The sequence below is a fragment of the Rana temporaria genome, chromosome 5, assembly GCF_905171775.1.
Source record: "Rana temporaria chromosome 5, aRanTem1.1, whole genome shotgun sequence".
Lineage (NCBI taxonomy): Eukaryota > Metazoa > Chordata > Amphibia > Anura > Ranidae > Rana > Rana temporaria.
Window position 1 is genome coordinate 266,162,019 of NC_053493.1, and position 18,012 is coordinate 266,180,030.

Sequence of the window (18,012 nt, forward strand, 5' to 3'; positions counted from 1 at the left end):
ACAGAAAACGTCAATGACGCCGACGTGGGCATCATTGACGTAAAGTCGTATTCGCGAACGACTTACGAAAATGGCGTAAACAACGGAAAAAGCCAACGCTGACCCAACGCCATACTTAACATGGCATACGACGGACCTACGTAAACTTGCCTCTCATTATAGCAGGGGCAAGTTTACGCTTGCGGAAACATCGTAAAATCACTGCGTCGTCCGCGCGTATGTTCGGGAATCTCGCGTAACTAGCTAATTTGCATAGACGACGGGAAAACGACGATGCGACACCTAGCGGCGGAAAAAAAAATTGCATTTAAGATCTGACAGCGTAAGAGCCTTACGCTTGTCAGATCTAAAGGGTATTTATGCGTAACTGATTCTAAGAATCAGTCGCATAGATACCCTGGGCCAGATTAGGACTTACGACGGCGCAAATGGCGTTGCGCCGTCGTAACCAGGGCCGGATTAACAATGGGGCTGATGGAGCTGCAGCTCCAGGCCCCTTTCTCAAGATAGGCCCATTTGCCCAAAAAAAAAAAAAAAAAAAAAAATGTTTTTTTTTTTTTTTAAGAATTTTTTGTTCTAAGATCGAATTTGGGGGGTTGTAGCTCGATGACCAGAGGTCACAGAAACCCCACATTTTGGGGTAGGCATGGGAAGAGCTACCCCACAACTGTTTAAAATATGGGATGGCTATCATTTATGGTTCCGGAGATACAGGCCTGCTTGCACAGCCTGTCAGAAGCTACATTCAGAGCGGCCAATATAAATACAAGCTGACACACTACAGCAGACTGATAGGATCACAGTGCTTATAATAATTATTTGTATATTACTCATGGTAATTAACCCCTTGCCACCCAGGCCAATTCTGACACTTCTCTACTACATGTAAAAATCATCATTTGTTTTTGCTAGAAAATTACTCTATGGTGGTCTTTGCACTTTTTATGTTGCACGGTACAGAGCTGCACGATTCTGGCTAAAATGAGAATTGCAATTTTTTTGCTTAGAAGATAGATGACGATTCTCTCACGATTCTTGCGGCGTAACATCATCTTTCACATAAAAAAAAAAAAAAAAAATGGGCTAACTTCACTGTTTTGTTTTTATGGTTTTTATTTTTCATTGAAGTGGGAAAATGCAGTGTGACATAACATATTGCAGCAATAGCCATTGTATTCCCTAGAGTCTCTGCTAAAATATATATAATGTTTGGCAGTTCCAAGTAATTTTCTAGCAAATAATATTGCTTTCTAACTTAAGAAACAAGTGTTGGACTTTAAGTGGTTAAATTGAATCGAGATCACGATTTTTTTAACGATTAATTGTGCAGCTCTAGCACGGTATTTGCGCAGCAATTTTTCAAACATGTTTTTTTGGAATAAACTGTTTCATTCATTAAAAAAACAGTTATTTAGTTAAGTTAGCACCATTTTTTTGGTATCCTAAGCGATGCTTTACATTTTTTTAGGTTACATGTTTAGAGTTACAGAGGAGGTCTAGTACTAGAATTATTGTTCTCGCTCTAACGATCGTGGCGTATGTAACCTGTGTGTATCTGGCTCTGATACTACCAGTGCCTACCCAGCCACTGACTAGTATCCCTCCCCAGCCTGTCCCCACACACCCTCTCACCTGCTGACCTGTGGATGGGGGAATCACTCCTGCAGTGTTATTGTGTTCTGCCAGTGCGTACAATGATCAGTGTTGCTAACTTTAGCTGGCAGCACTGATTGTTTTAAGAAAAAAAAAACAGGGCTGGTTGTACTCAAGTTGATTAATAGATTGACTTGTGTAAAACCAGCTAGCCCATACATAGATTGACTATGGCTGGTCTCTGCATAATTGTCGTAATTTCAATCCATGTATGACCCGCTTAACCACTACTCAGTCCCTAAATATCCTTCCACTCCTGTACATAGTGCTCACTGTCATACTCTCCACACTTCTCTCCTATACATAGTACCCACTGTCATACCCTACACACTCCTCTCCTGTACATAGTGCCCACTGTCATACCCTCCACACTCCTCTCCTATACATAGCGCCCACTGTCATACCCTTCACACTCCTCTCCTGTACATAGTGCCTGCTGTCATACACTTCTCTCCTGTACTTAGTGCCCACTGTCACACCCTCCACACTCCTCTCCTGTACATACTGCTCACTGTCATACCCTCCACACTCCTCTCCTATACATAGTGCCCACTGTCATACCCTCCACACTCCTCTCCTATACATAGTGTTCACTGTCATACCCTCCACACTCCTCTCCTATACATAGAGCCCACTATCATACCGTCTACATTCCTCTCCTGTACATACTGCCCACTGTCATACCCTCCACACTCCTCTCCTGTGCATACTGCCCCATCATACCCTCCACACTTCTCTCTGGTACATACTACCCTCTGTCATACCCCCCTCACTCTTCCTGTACATACTGCCCATTGTCATACCCTTCACACTCCTCTCCTGTACATAGTGCTTTTTTCCATACCCTTTGTACTCCTCTCCTGTACATAGTGCCCACTGTTAGACCCTCCACATTCCTCTCCCTCACCTGCACATACTTCCCACTTATATACCGTCCATACTCCTCCCCTATGTCGCTTACCCACAAAAACAGTTCTTTAAAATCATACTGAATATCCTCAATGTTACCAGCTCTAGAATGGACACACTTTTGTTAGTTCAACTAAAGGAAATATCAGTTCTCATATTTGTTCTGCCCCATTATTAGTACTCATTTAATTTTGTGATTACTACTATGATGTATAGAGGAACATCGGGGATCTCAGCTACTCTAAATATAGCACTTATATAAAAAAGTGGCCCTGAAAATATTTTTTAAATGTTGGCAACTGTGCACTTAGGCACTGCCCAAGGGCCACCGTCCACCGGGTCAGTAGGGGGCCCCATGAGAGGCTCCTGGGATCCTGTGATAATAAAGCGGTAGTAAACTTTCCTGACATTACTACTTTTTAGAGGCCCTGGGGTAGGTTATGCCACAACGTACAAGTATGCACAGCATATTAGCACATTAGTGTACACTTCAATTTTCAGACTGAGCCCTCCAGTGCTGCGCTGTGATGAATCAGGCGGGGCCCGGGCACTTCCATCTTCACCCAGTCTTCCTTCTGGGTTCTGTTCCTTTGGTCACTTGCCTTGGCTGGGCTGCGTTCATGTCATTCCCACGCATTTATTTATTATTTATTACTCCCCATTCACACCTCCGCGTCAAAACGCCCGACGCCGGCCGCTCGTGCCGCTGGAGGGGAGAATTCCCATTGCTGTCTATGAGATGGTTCACATCTTATAGACGCCGTACACCTGCGGCATGAAAAAAAGTCCCGGACCCTTTTTTTCAGGCGGCATTGGCGTTCGGCCATACAAAGCAATAGGAAGGATTTGTAAAAAAAAAGTTACACTATTCGCGGCAAAATACTCCGCGTACGCGGCGTTACTTGTCGCGGAGGTGTGAATGCAGCCTAAAAGGCCCCACCAAAATCCTCAGCACCAGGCCCATGATGTTCTTAATCTGGCCCTGGTCGTAACGCCTTTGAGAATCTGGCCCTAAATGTCCACACAATACACTTCTTTTTCTTGGATTTATTTGAGAGAACTTCAGTAGAAAAGAAGGATGAGGGGTGGAAGGGTAGGTAGGTTCAGGTGCATAATCAAAAGTAAGGAAACACTCCTGTTTCCACCAAACAGTTCTCGTCGCCACTCTAGCCAGGATGGGTATTGCTCACCCGGATAGGTCCCTCTCACTGATGGCGCACAAAGTAAAGTACAGTCTCTGCCACAGACCTTCCTTTCTTGATGAGACACTTTGGTCCGGAATCCTCAGCGACAGGATTCAGCACCCGGATCTCTTTAGCTTTGTTTCTTTAGAACTTTAGATCCGACAGGCGACACTGTCAAGCCTTTCAGTGTACGGTGCATCCTTCAATGAAGTTTCCAGGCCTTCTCCCAAGGTACCAGCCTCTTGCATGGCCCTCTCCAGGATAGGTTCTCCCCTGGCTTCCTTCATCAAGTGGCCTAGTCCCGCAGGACGGACAGCACAGGATCACCTTTGAAGTAAAGGTCCCGGCCAGACAACTGGGCCCACCAGACGAAGCCGCAGCCCCAGGCCAACGTGGTCCCGGAACCAGGATTCAGAGCACACGCTCTAGAGCACATGCACCTCAGGCGGACAGACGACAGACCCCAAACCAAGTGCGTCTGCCCCTTAAGTACCCCTCCCCAGCATGCACAGCGGGGCGACCACTCCCACTAATTTGTTGCTGAGGGGGACACTCAATACACCTTGACCTTGCTGCTGCCACCCTTATCCTGGGGTGGTAATGACACCCCCAGGGAAGCAACGGTGGACACTGAGCACAGCCATGGCTGTAACAGAGGCCAAAAATGCCCTTAATCACTCTGGTCTGAGCCAAATAACAGCTCAGACCCCCACTAAATTTAAAGCAGCACCTGTTCAACAGGAGCACAGCGCTACATGGAAAAAAAAAGGATTAACTTGATGCATATAATTTTATCAATACATGCTAATATTTCAAAAACGTTTCTTTCTGTATATGACTAGTAATTATATATGTAAATGGGGGAAGCCATGTTTGCTTATTACATATGAAGGCTCGGAATTCTGGGTGGCAGTGCTACACGGTTTGTTCTTTACTGCAATAGCTAGTCAAATAGAGCTAGCCTCATTTCCTGACTGGAGGATATTCAGTATCATCTAGCTCTTTGCTTCCTATCCTTATTGTCCATTACCTGCCCCTTTCATTCATTAGATTTTTTTTTTTTTATTTCAATCATAGATACTCATCATATGTGGGCATTACCTAGGGCATTCTGCATGCAAAATGCCTAAGGCTCACAGGAGTGCAATTTGTTTGCACTCCTGTGACCCGCTTTCAGCAGAGATCGGTCTGAAGTCCGTTCTCTACTGATGTCACCAAGATCAGTCCAGGTATCGTGTCATCCCAAGTTAGGAAGTCTGGATCCACCAGCTGCCTGGACTGATGGCCATCTCTACCTCTCAGCAAGCCGCTGAGACAGCTGCTCCCCGCCCCTCCACAGCTCAGCGCTCTAATGAGCGTGGAGGAGCAAAGCAGGAGAGCTGTTGACTGACATGCAGCAGCTCTCCGCTCGGGGAGCTGTGAGAACTGAGCCATCGACGGTGTTCGGTGACTAAGTACTCAGAGAAGAGGCAGCGGGGGACAGATGCAGCATCGGTCCGATGCTGCATTCACCTAGGTAAGTATGAATTAAAAAAAAAAAATACTTCTCTTTTTAACCACTTCCATACCATACCAGGCACTTACGCACCTTCCTGCCCAAGCCAATTTTCAGCTTTCAGCGCTGTAGCACTTTGAGTGACAATTGCGCGGTCATGCTACATTGTACCCAAACTATTTTTTTATCATTTTGTTCCCACAAATAGAGCTTTCTTTTGGTGGTATTTGATCACCAAAAGCGATTTTTATTTTTTGTTCAACAACTAAAAAAAAGACCGAATTTTTTTTTCTGTTAATTTTTTTGGTAAATAAGTAAGTTATCTACTTCGATTACGGTCACCGGTGAGATGTCACTGATGGGAACCGGTGAGGCGGCACTGTTGGACACTGATAGGCAGCACTGATGGGCACTGATAGGCAGCGCCGGTATGCGGCACTGATGGGCACTCATAGGCGGCACTGATGGGCACTCATAGGCGGCACAGATGGGCACTCATAGGCGGCACAGATGGGTGGCACTGATGGGTACTTATGGGTGGCACAGATGGGCACTCATAGGTGGGCACTGGACATGGATGGGCACTGTGGGGTGGCACTGATGGACACTGAGGGGTGGCACTGAGGGGTCCATGTTGCCAGTCAGTTCCCATTTGTGGGCACTGATTGGCATCTATTTTTTTTTACTGCATTTTTTTCTGCTTTTCCCTGGTGGTCCAGTGTGGGCTTCCCTGGTGGTCCAGTGTGGGCATCCGAGGGAGGGCTGCGCTGATAAACAATCAGCGCAAACCCCCCCTGTCAGGAGATCCACCGATCGGCTCTCCTCTACTCGCGTCTGTCAGACGCGAGTGAGGAAGAGCCATCAACGGCTTTTCCTGTTTACATCGTGATCAGCCGTGTTCAATCACGGCTGATCACGATGTAAACAGGAAAAGCCGTTGATGGCTCTTCCTCACTCGCGTCTGACGGAGGCTCTTTACCGAGATCGGAGATGCAGGGTGTCAGAGTGACACCCCGCATCACCGATCGCGTGGCGGCATGAAATCCTGCAGGAAGTCAATAGACGTCCAGTCAGGATTTCACAACCACTTCCCGGACGTCAATTGTCCATTGACCGGGGTGGGAAGTGGTTAAGCTCCTCCTGAGCCTTGGAAGGTTTAACAGCATTTTCAAGCTGGGTCACTCTTAGCAAGCAAAATGACCCTGCTACTCTCTGTTCTCGGCCTTATATACACCTTTTAGCCCACCGCTGGCCATTCTTCTCAACTAGGGATTTACTGAAGCTGTATCCAGTGCCAGCTCAGACTCTGCCCTCTCCTGCTCACAATGTTTCCAAAAAGTTCTGGAAAGACAGGGGGAGACAGACAAGCCTGTTTTTCATCAGATTAGGTGACCGGTCAGAATTTGTAACGGAAGTGACGTTTCGTCACCGCCATCTTGCTACATCCTGCACTCATTCACAGTAAGGATACAGTGGGAAGGTCAGACACCCCGACTTGCAAAAACTAATTTCAGGGAGGTGGCTTTGCGCCATGGTGTCCCCCTCCCTCCTCAATTTAACACAACTAGAGGATGATCAAATGAAATGGAATCAGTATACACAGGTTTACTTCTTCTGAGATATATTAAAGGAACACTTCAACCATCATGACCACTTCAATGACTTGAAGTGGTCAAGGTGATAGGAGGCAGTATGTGGAATGGCATGAATATACTAAGGTGGTCTAATGGTCAGTTTTTGTCTAACAGGAAGGGCTACACAGAGATCACAATTTGGCCAATCTCTGCTAAACTGAATTTTAATCTGTGTGCACACAGCTTTACCTAATGCCGCGTACACACCATCACTTTATGTGATGAAAAAAAATGACGTTTTTAAAAACGTCACTTTAAATGACCGTGTGTGGGGGAAAACATCGTTTTATGTCTTGTAAAAAACGACAAAAAAAATTGAAGCATGCTTCAATTTTATGTGTCGTTTTTCAAAACGTAATTTTTTACTTCACAGAAATTGACCGTGTGTAGCAAAAAACGTTCTTTAAAACAACGTTTTTTCACCCGCGCATGCCCAGAAACTACTTATGAAGCAAGCTTCAATGGAAAAACGTGGTGAACGTAACCTTGCTTTGCTAGAACATTGTGAGAAAAACGATGGTGTGTAGGCAACTTCGTCTTTGAAAATTGAAGTTTCAAAAACGTCATTTTTTACTTCACAGAAAATGTCGTTTTTTTTCATCACATAAAGTGATGGTGTGTACGGGGAATTATTCCTTGCTTCAGCGCCTGTGTATGTTTTACTGAGTACGGTAACACTCCAGCCCCAATAGGGTTAATGTCCCTTTGTGATATGTGATGAGGCTGAGGTTTTAGTGAAGGATGAGAGCACTGTAGCTGGCTGTAGCATACAGTGGGGATCGAAAGTTTGGGCACCCCAGGTAAAAATTTGTATTAATGTGCATAATGAAGCCAAGGAAAGATAGAAAAATCTCCAAAAGGCATCAAATTGCAGATTAGACATTCTTATAATATGTCAAAAACACTTTCAAAATTACAGAAAACAAAAAATTGCGTCTGCAAAAGTTTGGGCACCCTGCTGAGTTAATATCTTGTACTGCCCCCTTTGGCAAGTATCACATCTTGTAAACGCTTTTTGTAGCCAGCCAAGAGTCTTTCAATTCTTGTTTGAGGTATCTTTGCCCATTCTTTCTTACAAAAGTCTTCCAGTTCTTTGAGATTTCCGGGCTGTCACGCACTGGTCTTTTAAGGTCTATCCATAGATTTTCAATTATGTTGAGGTCAGGAGATTGTGAAGGCCATGGCAAAACCTTCAGTTTACGCCTCTTGATGTAATCCCCCATGGATTTTGAGGTGTGTTTAGGATCATTATCCATTCGTAGAAGCCATCCTCTCTTTAACTTCAGCTTTTTCACAGATGGCATCAAGTTACCATCCAAAATTTGCTGAAATTTTATTGAATCCATTTTCCTTCTACTCGTGAAATGTTTCCTGTGCCACTGGCTGCAATACAACCCCAAAGCATGACATCTGAAAACGCTTTGCTATCTTCTTATAGCCTTCTCCAGCTTTGTGAGCATCAACCATTTTCAGTTTCAGTTTTCTAGACAACTGCTTAGAAGAACCCATGGTGCTGATTGTTGGGGCAAGGTCAGATGAGTCTGGGCATTTAAAACCTTTGAGATTGACATCACATGGTCTTCCCAGACGAGGATTGAGAACAATCCATGACACTGGCAGGTCTCAGCTTTGCAAAGGGGGCAGTGCATGCTATAAATTCTGCAGGGTGCCCAAACTTTTGCAGATGCCATTTTTTTGTTTTCTGTAATCTTGAAAGTGTAAATGATGGAAATAAAATCTAACTTTTTTTTGACATATTATAAGAATGTCTAAATGTCTAAAAAACAAAAAAAAATGATTTTAGCTTTAAAACAACAATGTCAGAAAAGGTTTATAGCCAGATTCATAAACACTTACGACGGCGTATCAGTAGATACGCCGTCGTAAGTCTGAATGCGCGCCATCGTATCTATAAGCGTATTCTCAAACTGAGATACGCTTCACTGTTGCTAAGATACGAGCGGCGTAAGTCTCCTATGCCGTTGTATCTTAGCTGCATATTTACGCTGGCCGCTAGGGGCGTGTACGTGGATTTACGCCTATAATATGCAAATGACCTAGATACGCCGATTCACAAACGTATTTGCGCCCCATACGTTGTTTACGTAAGGCGTTTTTCCGGCATTAAGATAAACCACCAAAAAGATGGCGCAGCCCATGCAAGGTATGGACGACGAAACAGCCGTCGTATTTTACGTCGTTTGCGTAAGCGTACGTGAATGGGGCTGGGCGTAATTTACGTTCACATCGAAAGCAAGGAGTATTTGCAACATGATTCTGAGCATGCGCGCGCATGCGCCGTACCAACGGCCCTCATTTACATGGGGTCACGGGTAATTTACATGGAGCATGCCCCCTACCTGCCTATTTTGAATTAGGCTGGGTTACGCCGTGCCATTTGCGCTACGCCGACGTAACTTAGGGAGCAAGTGCTTTGTGAATACAGTACTTGCCTCACTATGTTACGTCGGCGTAGTGCAAATGGGATGCGCTACGCCGGCATAAAGATACATGGCTCTACGTGAATCTGGCCATTACTGTTTAAGTGGTTAAACTTTCCTAATTTACATACAGAAGTCTATTCCTTTGATATAAATACACATTTTTACAATGTTGAGACTTCACATTCCACTGATAAAGAATGCTGTAAAACTTGGCAGACCGCCTGGACTTTTGAGCTGAGAGCAGAGAGAATTCTCTACATACAAAAGATTGGGAAATACTTTGTCAAGATAGCCATAACGATTATTGACCATTAATCGTGCAGCTCTAATGGCTATTAAAAACCCCCCCGAAGTTGCCAAAAGTAGTGCAGGAACCACTTTTCGAAATTTGTGTCGCCCCGATTAGGACGCTCCTATTGCCGGAGTCCTGCCGAAAAAGGTCCCCCGGCGGATAAGGACCCCCCTGTACTGCGCAGGCACAGAGCGGAGCCGCCAAAAATAGCCGAAGATGTAGAGCTGAGAGGGCGGGTTTTGCAATGTTGGGGATGCATTTAAACATTTATTATGTATGGAGTATTGTTAATATGCTTATGACTTAACCACATTGCAAAACCCGCCCATCAACACTGAAAAACCCGCCCTTCATTTGTTTAAACACGCCCCGCTAGGACGTGTACTTTATTGCAAAATTCACCCGCCCCTTGCAGAGTAGCACTAGCATCAGTAGCGGCATGTGTCATAGTCATTGCGCAGGCGCCGAGTAGAGGTGACTCTCAGCTCTACATCTTCGGCTATTTTCGATTGGTCCGTTGAGGTTCGTACTGTGCAAGAGTCGCGCCTGCGCAGTACAGGGGGGTCCTTGTCCGTCGAGGGGACATTCATTGACAAGACACCGGCAATAAGCTCCAAATTGACATGCGATTTGACCTGTTAAATCGCATGTCAAATTGCACCGATGTGAACGGGGGCTTATTGTCAAAGCTAAACCACTTCAGCCCTGGAAGGATTTGCCCCTTTTATAACCAGGCCATTTTTTGTGATTCGGCACTGTGTCACTTTAACTGACAATTGTGCGATCGTGTGTCGCTGTAGCCAAGCAAAATTTACGTCTTTTCCCTTTTTTTTTCCCACAAATAGAGCTTTCTTTTGGTGGTATTTGATCACCTCAGCGGTTTTTATTTTATGCGCTATAAACAAACAAGAGCTATTTTTTTTTTTTTTTACTTTATGATACATATAAAAAAATGTATTCATCAGTTTAGGCCAATATATATTCTTGGTTAAAAAAAATCCCAATAGGCGTTTATTGATTGGTATGCGCAAAAGTTACCGCGTCTACAATCTATGGGATAGATTTAGGGACTATTTTTTTTTATTTTTACTAGTAATGGCGGTGATTTGCGATTTTTATCGGGACTGCAACATTGCGGTGGACAAATCTGACCCCAAATGACACTTTTTGGGGACAGTGACATTATTACAGTGATCAGTGCTATAAGAATGCACTGATCAATGTAAAAATGCCACTGGCAGGGAAGGGGTTAATACTAGGGGGTGATCAAAGGGTTAACTGTGTTCCCTAGGTGTGTTCTAACTGTAGGGGGGGTGGGCTGCCAGGGACATGACAGAGATCACTGTTCCCGATGACTGAGAACAATAGATCTCTGTCATATCCCTTGTCAGAATGGGGATTTGCCTTGTTTACAAAAGCAGATCCCCATTCTGCCTCTGTATTAGGCGATCACAGGTCGCCTGCAGATATCCAGTAATCTCGACCCAGGGGCAAACGCCGCCCGTAACTGCGCCTGTGTGAGCCGCCATACAGCTAATCCGCGAAGGAGAGCCAACCTGCCGCCGTATAATGACGGTGGCTGATCGGCAAGCAGTTAATTGAATAAGTTGAAGTTAGAAGCTGATGGGCTACCATGCACAGCTGCACCCAACGAAGTTGATTTGCTAAAACTGGAGAGTGCAAAATCTATGAAGCTGTGTATGGTAGACAATCAGCTCCTAACTTCAGCTTGTTCAATTAAGTTTTGTCAATAAGCCTGGGTTCACACTGAATGCGGGTTTGAAATCATGCGAGTTTGATTTAAACCTGCATTTCAATCCGACTTCGGGAGAGATTTCAGAGACATCTATGTAAGTTCCTGCAAAAATGTCTAGTGAAATCGCCCCCAAAGTCACCAAAAGTAGTGCAGGACCTACTTTTGGGAATCGGTGCGGCGCCGCAAAGCAGATGTTGCCACTGCTGGCAATAGGCAGCGATATGACATGTCAAATCGGCCCGATGTGAATGGAGGCTAAAACCTGGAAGTTGATTACGGTACTTTTTATGCAAAGCTGCACCAGATTTTGCACTCTCCGATTTGAGTAAACTAGCCCCATTATATAGAAAGCAAACTGCTACTACTCAGGACCTGCAAGAGTCCCAGATTTTATGACCTACCTGTAAACTTTCCACCACTGAATGTCATTGGAAATCCAGATGCACCTCCAGCAAAGTCACTCATCATTACAGCAACATCTGTGGGGAGCTTTGCACCATTAGGCCGAGTGCAATCCACTGTATTTAGGATTTTATGACCTATCGATACAAAATTCATATTCTGGCGTTTGAGAATAACTATCATTTAACAAAATACAGTATATTGGGAACAGAAATGGAAATGAAAACTTTACCTTTGTAGTCTACAATAATACAAGTGTCCATTTCAGGATGAACTCCATCCATCAGTATCATAAATCTGAGATCTGCATCCACCTTAAGAGAAAAAAAAATACGGTAAGTTGGAAGGGTTTACAAAACGGTAAGTTATACAATGCGTGTCTTGAGTACGTTTTGTTACACAGGCGACTAAATGTATTCCTATTATTGCAATGGATTGTGAGAGGCTTAGGTGAACCTGTCACTAGCTGGCAAAAGGTAGAGTGGCAAGGGAAACCTTCATTCTTTTCATGAGCTACAGCTGTCCTGACTATCCAACACTTTCCCATGTGTTGGATAGTGTGTCCCCTGCTGCACGTTGTGGTTTCCATTGTCGACTCCTACACCACTACAAGACACAGGGATTACCGGGTTGTCAGAAGGAGCCACAGCTGACAGCGGGGGCTAGCAATGTCGGTTAGCAGCAATGGCCATAGCTTATGAACATAATAAAGATTTAACACTGAGAATGTACATATAAGTCTTCCTCTTTATAGGGTTATTCTGCTCTAGCCAGCTACCAACAGGATCATCTACAGGAGAAATAAGGGAGCTTTCATTTATGGCCTTTATTATCTGCAAGTTCCCATGCAGACATCCACATCCTTCAGTTTATATTGATTTACTGACCTACTAAGCAGAAAAAGTAGATGACAAGATAGCTTAAAAAAATCAGGATGTAGAACAAGCAATATTATCTTGTGTGATTTTATTAGGTTCATTTTACAACCTTTTTAACTTTATCACAGCACAAAACGTGTGTGATTATAGATTTTGTTTAAAGCAATAAATGTTGGAAAATTAATAATTTAAAGGGTCACTAAAGGAAAACATTTTTTTTGCTGAAATGACTGTTTACAGCAGACCTGGGCAAACTACGGCCCGCGGGCCGTATACGGCCCGGCGGACCTTTTAATCCGGCCCACCCCCGCCGCCGAAACCGCCGCCGCTGCCACGTTAATCACCGCGGCGGGGAACATTAGACAGCGTTCGTTTGAACAGCTGTTTTCCCCGCCGCGCATAGACACTCCCCCTTGGACGGATCTGTCCAATCGCGAGCAAGGGGGAGTCACATAGACACTCCCCCTTGCTCGCGATTGGACAGATCCGTCCAAGGGGGAGTGTCTATGGCATAGACACTCGCCCTTGGACGGATCTGTCCAATCGCGAGCAAGGGGGAGTCACATAGACACTCCCCCTTGCTCGCGATTGGACAGATCCGTCCAAGGGGGAGTGTCTATGCGCAGCGGGGAAACAGCTGTTCAAACGAACGCTGTCTAATGTTCCCCGCCGCGGTGATAACAGTAGGCAGGGCCGGGAGGGGTCACACGCAGCCACTTGTGCCAACACACGCAGCCACTTGTGCCAACACACGCAGCCACTTGTGCCAACACATGCAGCCACTTGTGCCAACACACGCAGCCACTTGTGCCAACACACGCAGCCACTGTGCCACCATAAATTGTCGCCACTGTGCCAATCACACGCAGCCACTGTTCCCAAACACAGCCACTGTGCCAATCACACGCAGCCACTGTGCCAATCAGACGCAGCCACTGTGCCAATCACATGCAGCCACTGTGCCCATCAAACGCAGCCACTGTGCCAATAACACGCAGCCACTCTGCCCATCACACGCAGCCACTGTGCCAATCACACGCAGCCACTGTGCCAATCACACGCAGCCACTGTGCCAATCACACGCAGCCACTGTTCCCATCAAACGCAGCCGCTGTGCCAATCACACGCAGCCACTGTGCAATCAATTGTTGCCACTGTTCCCAAACACAGCCACTGTGCCAATCACACGCAGCCACTGTGCCAATCACACGCAGCCACTGTGCCAATCACACGCAGCCACTGTGCCAATCACACGCAGCCACTGTGCCCATCACAAGCAGCCACTGTGCCCATCACACGCAGCCACTGTGCCAATAACACGCAGCCACTCTGCCCATCAAACGCAGCCACTGTGCCAATCACACGCAGCCACTGTGCCCATCAAACGCAGCCACTGTGCCATCACATGCAGCCACTGTGCCAACACAAGCAGCCACTGTGCCAACACACGCAGTCACTGTGCCATCAATTGTTGCCACTGTGCCCATCACACGCAGCCACTGTGCCATCAATTGTCGCCACTGTGCCCATCAAACGCAACCACTGTGCCATCACACGCAGCCACTGTGCCATCACATGCAGCCACTGTTTAATCAATTGTTATTGATTAAACAGTGGCTGCCTGTCCCCAGCCTCTGTCCCCCTCCTGTGTCATGTCCCCAGCGTCTGTCCCCCTCCTGTGTCATGTCCCCAGCGTCTGTCCCCCTCCTGTGTCATGTCCCCAGCGTCTGTCCCTCTCCTGTGTTATGTCCCCAGCCTCTGTCCCCCTCCTGTGTCATGTCCCCAGCCTCTGTCCCCCTCCTGTGTCATGTCCCCAGCCTCTGTCCCCCTCCTGTGTCATGTCCCCAGCCTCTGTCCCCCTCCTGTGTCATGTCCCCAGCCTCTGTCCCCCTCCTGTGTCATGTCCCCAGCCTCTGTCCCCCTCCTGTGCCATGTCCCCAGCGTATGTCCCCAGCATCTGTCCCCCTCCTGTGTCATGTCCCCAGCCTCTGTCCCCCTCCTGTGTCATGTCCCCAGCCTCTGTCCCCCTCCTGTGTCATGTCCCCAGCCTCTGTCCCCCTCCTGTGTCATGTCCCCAGCCTCTGTCCCCCTCCTGTGCCATGTCCCCAGCCTCTGTCCCCCTCCTGTGCCATGTCCCCAGCCTCTGTCCCCCTCCTGTGTCATGTCCCCAGCCTCTGTCCCCCTCCTGTGTCATGTCCCCAGCCTCTGTCCCCCTCCTGTGTCATGTCCCCAGCCTCTGTCCCCCTCCTGTGCCATGTCCCCAGCATATGTCCCCAGCATCTGTCCCCCTCCTGTGTCATGTCCCCAGCCTCTGTCCCCCTCCTGTGTCATGTCCCCAGCCTCTGTCCCCCTCCTGTGTCATGTCCCCAGCCTCTGTCCCCCTCCTGTGTCATGTCCCCAGCCTCTGTCCCCCTCCTGTTTCATGTCCCCAGCCTCTGTCCCCCTCCTGTGCCATGTCCCCAGCCTCTGTCCCCCTCCTGTGCCATGTCCCCAGCCTCTGTCCCCCTCCTGTGTCATGTCCCCAGCCTCTGTCCCCCTCCTGTGTCATGTCCCCAGCCTCTGTCCCCCTCCTGTGTCATGTCCCCAGCCTCTGTCCCCCTCCTGTGTCATGTCCCCAGCCTCTGTCCCCCTCCTGTGTCATGTCCCCAGCCTCTGTCCCCCTCCTGTGTCATGTCCCCAGCCTCTGTCCCCCTCCTGTGCCATGTCCCCAGCGTATGTCCCCAGCATCTGTCCCCCTCCTGTGTCATGTCCCCAGCCTCTGTCCCCCTCCTGTGTCATGTCCCCAGCCTCTGTCCCCCTCTTGTGTCATGTCCCCAGCCTCTGTCCCCCTCTTGTGTCATGTCCCCAGCCTCTGTCCCCCTCCTGTGTCATGTCCCCAGCCTCTGTCCCCCTCCTGTGTCATGTCCCCAGCCTCTGTCCCCCTCCTGTGCCATGTCCCCAGCCTCTGTCCCCCTCCTGTGTCATGTCCCCAGCCTCTGTCCCCCTCCTGTGCCATGTCCCCAGCCTCTGTCCCCCTCCTGTGTCATGTCCCCAGCCTCTGTCCCCCTCCTGTGCCATGTCCCCAGCCTCTGTCCCCCTCCTGTGTCATGTCCCCAGCCTCTGTCCCCCTCCTGTGTCATGTCCCCAGCCTCTGTCCCCCTCCTGTGTCATGTCCCCAGCCTCTGTCCCCCTCCTGTGCCATGTCCCCAGCCTCTGTCCCCCTCCTGTGCCATGTCCCCAGCCTCTGTCCCCCTCCTGTGTCATGTCCCCAGCGTCTGTCCCCCTCCTGTGTCATGTCCCCAGCGTCTGTCCCCCTCCTGTGTCATGTCCCCAGCCTCTGTCCCCCTCCTGTGTCATGTCCCCAGCCTCTGTGCCCCTCCTGTGTCATGTCCCCAGCCTCTGTGCCCCTCCTGTGTCATGTCCCCAGCCTCTGTGCCCCTCCTGTGTCATGTCCCCAGCCTCTGTGCCCCTCCTGTGTCATGTCCCCAGCCTCTGTCCCCCTCCTGTGTCATGTCCCCAGCCTCTGTCCCCCTCCTGTGTCATGTCCCCAGCCTCTGTCCCCCTCCTGTGTCATGTCCCCAGCCTCTGTCCCCCTCCTGTGTCATGTCCCCAGCCTCTGTCCCCCTCCTGTGTCGTCCCCAGCCTCTGTCCCCCTCCTGTGCCATGTCCCCAGCCTCTGTCCCCCTCCTGTGCCATGTCCCCAGCCTCTGTCCCCCTCCTGTGCCATGTCTATAACAAGTACTCGTACCAGTTTTCCAACAATGATATTTACTGCTTTTTATAAAGAAATACAATTGATTTTATGTAGTATTGAGTTTAGCCTTTTGGCCCGGCCCTCCAAAATATTTTTAGTTTCTCATGTGGCCCCATCGAAAAAATAATTGCCCACCCCTGGTTTACAGGGTATAGAGACATAAAAGTTAACTGATTCCTTTTAAAAATGATTACAAATAGATAAAAAATCAATCATATAATGTGCCTGTAGGTTAGTTTCACTTTGGTTTTACTTGGTTTCCTGTTCCTTTGAACTAGAGAGACACACAGAACAAAAACAAACAAATCCAGGGCAGTGTTTTGTTTTTAAAATGAATCCGATTGGTTCTGTTAAGTTTTAGACACACAGTAATGACAGCTTAGACCACCGTGAAAAGCTCCCAGCACTGTGGTTATAAGAAAACAGGCAACCAGGAAGTGTGGAGATCAGAGCAGAATTACAGCTACTTCAAAGCAAAAACGAACAATGAGGACATGAAACCAGTACTGCAGTAAGGTAAAGGAAGCTATTTAGCTAAAAAAATAAATCCTTTAGTGATCCTTTAATGTACTGCTTTACCTGCTGCCAGATTCCAAAAGGGACAACATTGACATTCGATAAGTTAACACCGCTCTGATCCAGGTACCAGAAGACAGGTCGTTCTGTTTTTCCAACAAATATTGGTATATCCGGTCTTCTTTCTGCAAGCTTTCTTAGCGTAGGATAACTAGATTTGGGAAAAATAACGGCTTTTTGCTATTATATCATATGCCATATATATAGCTCTGCTTTATGATAAAAAATAAGCAACACAATTACACACTTATTAAGATATTATTTACAAGATGCATATGATACCAACTGCTTTTTTTATAAAGTGAGGCCCGGAGGAGAAAATGGATGAAGAGGCGGCATGACTAAAGGAGGAACAGGGCCAGGGAAGAGTCAACTAGGTTAGAGTGGTGAGAAGGGGAGTAGTCCCTACCTGAGTGGAGGCAGAGGCTGGGTGGGCAGGGAGCAGCTGTGAGGGTCAGTGCAGATAGGTGGGTTTTTGTTCATTCCAAAGAATTCAGTAGAAGAGGCAACTTCCCTCCCACCCGTCCTTATGCTAAGGGTTGCTGAAGTGTACGCAAGTGTTGCACATTTTGTCACAGCAGTTGGTGGGTCAGGGGGGGGTCTTTGGGGGGTCAGTGATTAATTACATTGTTACATAATGGTGGGGCCCATCTAGGGTGTGGCGATACCACTTGGTAAGTGGTGGTTCTCCCAGAAGCTAAGTCCCTTGGGGGGGGAAGTGGAAGTATGTGTGATGTTGTAATGTCTTATAGCCGGTTTGGATGCGGCTGAGAACATGGACGATTTCAGTTAAAATTGTGCCCTATGGACACCCAAAGACCCCTTGTCGTTGGGCATTGTTGCATTTTGTAATTATTGGTATGTTTTAATGTGATGTTATTTATGCTTTGGTTAATAAATGGACTGCTCTGGCTGTATTTAACCCATGTTACGCAGTCCGTGTCTTTATTCCAGTGTTTAAGGACCCAAGTTGACGAATCCTTTTGTGAAGCATTAACAGTGGGGCACAAGTTATCAAACAGATACTATTGTATGAACATAACATAGTTTTATAGC

General features: G+C 47.4%; 1 protein-coding gene across 1 annotated transcript in view; it reads right to left on the bottom strand.

Moving 5' to 3' along the window:
* LOC120940782 (cytidine monophosphate-N-acetylneuraminic acid hydroxylase-like) overlaps positions 1–18,012 on the bottom strand; it is a 241,566-nt gene that overhangs the window by 66,349 nt on the left and 157,205 nt on the right. Inside the window, exons 6-8 of the mRNA XM_040353817.1 lie at positions 16,960–17,107; positions 12,002–12,083; positions 11,769–11,906 (exon numbers count right to left, since the gene is read on the bottom strand). Coding sequence (XP_040209751.1) covers positions 11,769–11,906; positions 12,002–12,083; positions 16,960–17,107 — 368 coding nt within the window. The remainder of the gene's footprint in view (positions 1–11,768; positions 11,907–12,001; positions 12,084–16,959; positions 17,108–18,012) is intronic.